Source organism: Leptonotus elevatus, chromosome 16, assembly GCF_054856555.1.
Source record: "Leptonotus elevatus isolate MCC_2025b chromosome 16, RoL_Lele_1.0, whole genome shotgun sequence".
Taxonomy (NCBI): domain Eukaryota; kingdom Metazoa; phylum Chordata; class Actinopteri; order Syngnathiformes; family Syngnathidae; genus Leptonotus; species Leptonotus elevatus.
The window spans coordinates 17,259,544-17,264,691 of NC_141254.1; the positions used below are offsets into that span (position 1 = coordinate 17,259,544).

Consider the following 5,148-nt stretch of genomic DNA (forward strand, 5'->3'; position numbering starts at 1 on the left):
TACAGCTCAGAAATGTGTTTTTTATTTCAACATTTTTAAATAAATAAATAAATTTGCAATGACATTGAATAATACATTTGAGGCCAAGCTCAAAAACTGAGAGGGGCAAACTTTCCCTGAGGGGGAAAAAGCTATTTAGATTTTTTTTTTTTTTTTTCATTTGGATTTTCTTTTACAAATATGGGCAACAACAAATCGACCGTTTTCCAGAAAAAAACTACATAAAAAAACGTACAACATGTATACAGAGTTATACAGTCATTCAGGATAACTTCCTGATTAAATATTTTCTTTGTATGTACAACAAGTGTTACAGTCTTTTTGGCTCATTTAAAAAAAAAATAATAATAATCGTCCAGGGAGTTTAGGGTGAGACGGACAAGTCCACATCATCCTTCTCGGAGAATGAGGAAGGGGACACGGGCATGTCGTCCTCCTCTTCCTCCGAGCATCTGGCCGCCGACGAGCACTTGCAGCCGTTGTTGTTGTTGTTGGCAGTCCGCGGGCCGCCGGTTCCGCTCTTGCCCTCCTTTTTGTGCTTCACCCTGCGGTTCTGGAACCAGATCTTGACCTGCTTCTCGGACAGGTTGAGGTAGGTGGCGATCTCGATGCGCCTCAGCCTGGACAGGTACATGTTGGAGGTGAACTCGCGCTCCAGCTCCAAAAGTTGCGTGCTGGTGAAGGCCGTGCGCATGCGCTTGCTGCTCTGAAGTTTGCTGTTGCCGTTTTCTGTCGGAACGCCAAAACAAATATCGTCTCAGGTATATTATATAAGTCAAGGAAAGCAAGCGGTTCGAGAAAGTGTTTGCATAGAGTTTGCGCACTCACCGATGGAGATGCAGTGGTACTGCCGCGGGTCCGGCAGCGCGTAGGCGGCCTGGTACATGGCGGCTCCGTGGCCGAGGCTGATGCCGTTGGACGAGGCGTGCTGCTGCCTGGCCAGGGCCGCGTGGCAGTACTGCGAGCCGAAAGCCGGGAAGGACGCTTTGAGGAGCGGCAGCGCGGGCGGAGAAGGGTGCAGCTGCGAGGCGGCCATGCACAGCGGGCAGAAGCACAGCAGCCCGGCCTTCCTGGAGTGGCACGAGCCCGCCAGCCCGTGCGGGTGGTGGCCGGGCGAGTGCACCGCGTACGGGAAGAGAGGCGCGCTGCTCTCGCTGCCCTTGTCGTTGGCTTCTCTTAAAATCAACGAATCCACCAGAAAAGATCTCGGCATGGTTGCGGGGCGCGCAAGGCGAGTCGTTTGCAGGGTGGGATTTTTTTTTTTTTGGAGGGGGGTGGGGGGGAACACGGGTGCGTGCTCTCGCGTGGAAGGGTGGACAGCGAAGTGGTGCTGAAGGCGCGCCGGGCTGCTCCTTAAATAGGCGCCGCGGAGCCGCTTCGGACATGTGACGGTTACGCTGCAAGCGGCCGAGAGCCCTCAATAGGGTTTTGTGCTTTTCTCTCGGCATTCCCACTGCACGCTTCCCTATTATTTCACTTGTTAACTAAATGAACTGCATAATGTAGTCTATTCTTGTCAGCCCCACCCACGCCGCGAGAGGCGGCGCTGCCCCATTCGGCCTTTTATCATCGCTCTTATTTGACCATAAAACACAGTTTAAAATTGTCACATTCAGAAAGCTAACTTGGATTCAAGTTATGCGGAATTTGGGTGCAAAATTTGCGCACGCTATTTTGCGAATAAGACAATTCCAAACATCCGGGTAACCTATTTATGATATTTCCTCAAGGCAGTTAACTCTTCATTTCCATGGCGCATTGTAGGCCTATTGCTTTTTGCCTAGCATAAAAAAATATATATATATAGTAGTCGTACAACATATTTTCAAATCAAAATCATTCTCCCAACTTAAATTACAACGATCCAAAATCCAATGTTGTATTCGAGGAAAGTATCCCACTCGGAACTCAAAGCGTTATGTCCGCAGCGACGAAACGTTTATGTAACTAAAACAAGTGATCAAAAATCAGCCATCTTTGTTGTTTACATGCTCCAAACACTTAGATGGGCAGAACTGGGACAGAGATCAATCCGACTTCAAACCGTCCTCGAATGCAACACAAAACCGCCATTTTGACTTGTGACTCCAACTCGGAATTGTCAATAATCTGAAATGTTTACTTATATTTCGTACAGCGACACACACAACAGCTGAATGTTAAGTATATGCAAACCAATTTAGGGTTAATGTGTCATTTCTAAGCACAAAAAGGGACAAGTCATTGCCTGAAGGCAGTTCTGTTAAAGAGCAGTGATTAATTCCTTTGCTCGGGCCCCTGCCGAGTCGGGGGGGGCGGGAGGGGTGGAGGTTTTGGAAGAATATGTAAAAATAACCAGGTTTTCACTCGGCGGCCCTTATTGAATGTCATTGTGGAGGGTTTCAATGAGGGAGAAAGAGAGTCGAATTAAAGTGTGTGACAGCGGCGGATAGACGCAACAAAGGCGACTCTGTCATGGAGCGGCGCGGCCTCGCATTGCGCTCTCATTCAATTAGCTAATAGGAAAACATTTGCTTTCACTATAAGGCGCTCTCGACGCGACCTTCAAAGACGTGCGAGTTAAAAAGTTGGACGTTTTTTTAAAAAAATCATTAACGTCAAAAAATGCGGAGAAGGAACAGCACCGCCTTCAGACCGGTTTCAAATTGTTGAGCTTTTTTTTTTTTTTTTTGGCCCATCCACTTTGAAACGCATCAGGATGAATGAATGGTATCTGTGCGGCCATTAAGAGAGAGGCGTTATGTGTTTCAGCATCAACACCTCTAATGCGCAATAAACCTTAGACCTGTAATTCGGGTTCACCGTTGCAGTGAATTAGGAGCAGTTAAACCCCCGATGAGGTCTGTTATCACAGGATATAAAAAAATAATTTTTTCAGGAACTGTCAATCTCGTCCAAACCTGTAACAACATCTTTAAAACTGCTTTTCAAAGTTGCAAACACAAATCTCACACAAATGGAAAAAAAAAAGTGTTGTTTTTTTTGTGTCAAATTATCTTTTCAAACCACAGTCAAACTGTGCGGCAGTTTGATTTGTTGCTCCGCATAAAGATGCTATTAGACGCACTAATTCCCAAATTGTGGACAGCAGTCGCCCCGTGGATAAGGAATAGAGGTTGTGCGGGTCGTCACGCAGGGAGTCTCATCCCAATTTGCACTCCCAACTGGAGACTGACAAATAGTTCTGACCTCCCTCTGGAGGCGCAGGCCAGAAGTGCAAAGAAGAATCTCATTCTCCAGTTGTTATACCGACGGGAATAATCCAGGCAAAAAAAAAGAAGCCTGCTCAAAAGTATTAGTGGTATCGATACTTGATATTGGTATTGGTAACTACTCGAGTTGAGTACATACACACTGGTATTGGTCTGAAGAAGAAAAAAGTGGAATTGAACATCCCTACTTTTGATACATAAAATTTCCCCCAAAAAATAATGACAAAAAACTGTTTTAAAGAAATGCCTATTTATCTCAATATTTTAAAATTGCTGGAAATTTGCACCCCCCCCCCCCCCACACACACACAAAAAAAACCAAATCATGTGTGCCCACATCAAGAATCACACACTGCGCTAATCCAACTTACATACATACAGCTGCTTATAGAGAATCTTCCAAAATGTTCAACATTGAATAAAAGACAGTAAATTATTTATAAGATATTAAGATGGAACAATTGCCATCACTCAAAAATCATCCCTGATGATGAGGCTGACCAGAGCCTGCTGTGCTGCAGGAGGAGATCATTTTCAGGGGGCTTTTATGCAATTATACCCAAAGATCTCGTGCCCGCTGACATAAAGAGCGCAGTCTGTTTATGGAGATGTAGTCAATATCTCCTTTTCTTTCAGTATGAATAATTCATAGTTTAAGACACTATCCCCCCCCCCCCCCCCTGCACTTAATATGTACGCGCACTTAAACACCCACACATCTCTAATACAAATGATGGTTTTAGCTGACAGTGTAACAGGATTTAAGGTCCCAATGGGGTTTGGGCCCGGCCGACGATGGGCGCTGTGACTGTCGACGTGACACAGAGGGCCGGCTGCCCCTCCTAATCTCCCCCCCCCCGAGGCAATATGGCGGAGCGCAGATCCCGCTGCACCTCTCTGGACACACAAAAGGCCTGATTATCATTCATATGCTCACCAGAAACACCAGCCCAATAGATAACAGATGACACATAAGTACCGGCTGAATGGCGCAATATGTTTGGGCTGCCCGAGTCTATAGGGACCAATGAATCTTAAAGCGAGAGGGCTTCAGTGATGTGATGTTGGGGAGGGTTGCCAGGGGAGGGGGGGAGGGAGGGGGGTGGGGGCTCTACAGGTGAATGTGGTCATGTGTGAACTTGTTGGAATAAAAATAAAACAGAAGGAATCAACATCATTTCAATGTGATATTAAATAAGGGGGATGTGATCCAGAATTAGGAATGGAGAAAAAAGAAAAGAAAAAAAAGATGGGTTGTATTCCTCATCCTCGCCGAGTATCTGTGGATTTTGAGTACATTTGATGTATTTGACCGAATGCTGTCTTATTTATTTTGATGCAGCAGATTGGGTTGATGATTGTAATTTGGCAGCCTTAATTGGAAGATGGTTGCCATTTTGGGTTGTTTTTGTGTGTGTGTGTGTGTGTGTGTGTGTGTGTGTGTGTGTGTGTGTGTGTGTGTGTGTGTGTGTGTGTGTGTGTGTGTGTGTGTGTGTGTGTGTGTGTGTGTGCTGAAGTTAAAGTCGATTTAAGGTCGTTTTTTAGAAAATGTTTGGGCAGTTGAGATTATACACTCTAAAAACAGTTGGGTCAAAAGTAACCCAATTATGGATCAAAAATGGACCGATCCACTTTATGGGTTAATTTTTCTGGGTTGTTTTATACAAAATGACCCCATTTTTTTTGACCCAAGTAAAGGATCTGATCAATATTCATGAGTTGTTTCACACTACAAGACCCATTTCTTGACTCAAAGTTGGGTCAAATTGAACAAGTTGTTTTTTGAACAAACTGTTTTTAGAGTGTGTTTTTTTTTTTTTTTATCTGACAATTTGTGATGGGCAAGGACCGATGCCAAGTATCGGTATTGTTATTGATACCCGGCCTTATTTCAAGATATCGGTACTCATGACATGGTCATTTTATCTGGAACTAA

At 44.9% G+C, this 5,148-nt stretch overlaps 1 protein-coding gene across 1 annotated transcript; it reads right to left on the bottom strand.

Moving 5' to 3' along the window:
- Nucleotides 1-2,283, bottom strand: gsx1 (GS homeobox 1). Its single transcript, XM_086098915.1, has 2 exons — nucleotides 829-2,283; nucleotides 1-729 (listed from the first exon to the last, which is right to left on the bottom strand). Exons 1-2 carry the CDS (start codon nucleotides 1,211-1,213, stop codon nucleotides 365-367), a joined length of 750 nt encoding a protein of 249 aa, XP_085955041.1. The 5' UTR covers nucleotides 1,214-2,283; the 3' UTR covers nucleotides 1-364.
- Between the last annotated feature and the right edge of the window lie 2,865 nt (nucleotides 2,284-5,148).

What these genes read in the sequence shown, in the direction of transcription:
- gsx1 (XM_086098915.1), bottom strand. Translation starts at nt 1,213, where the DNA reads ATGCCGAGATCTTTTCTGGTGGATTCGTTGATTTTAAGAGAAGCCAAC. An exon ending in GTACCACTGCATCTCCATCG is followed by an intron (nt 730 to 828) that starts GTGAGTGCGCAA and finishes GCGTTCCGACAG; the next exon opens with AAAACGGCAACAGCAAACTT.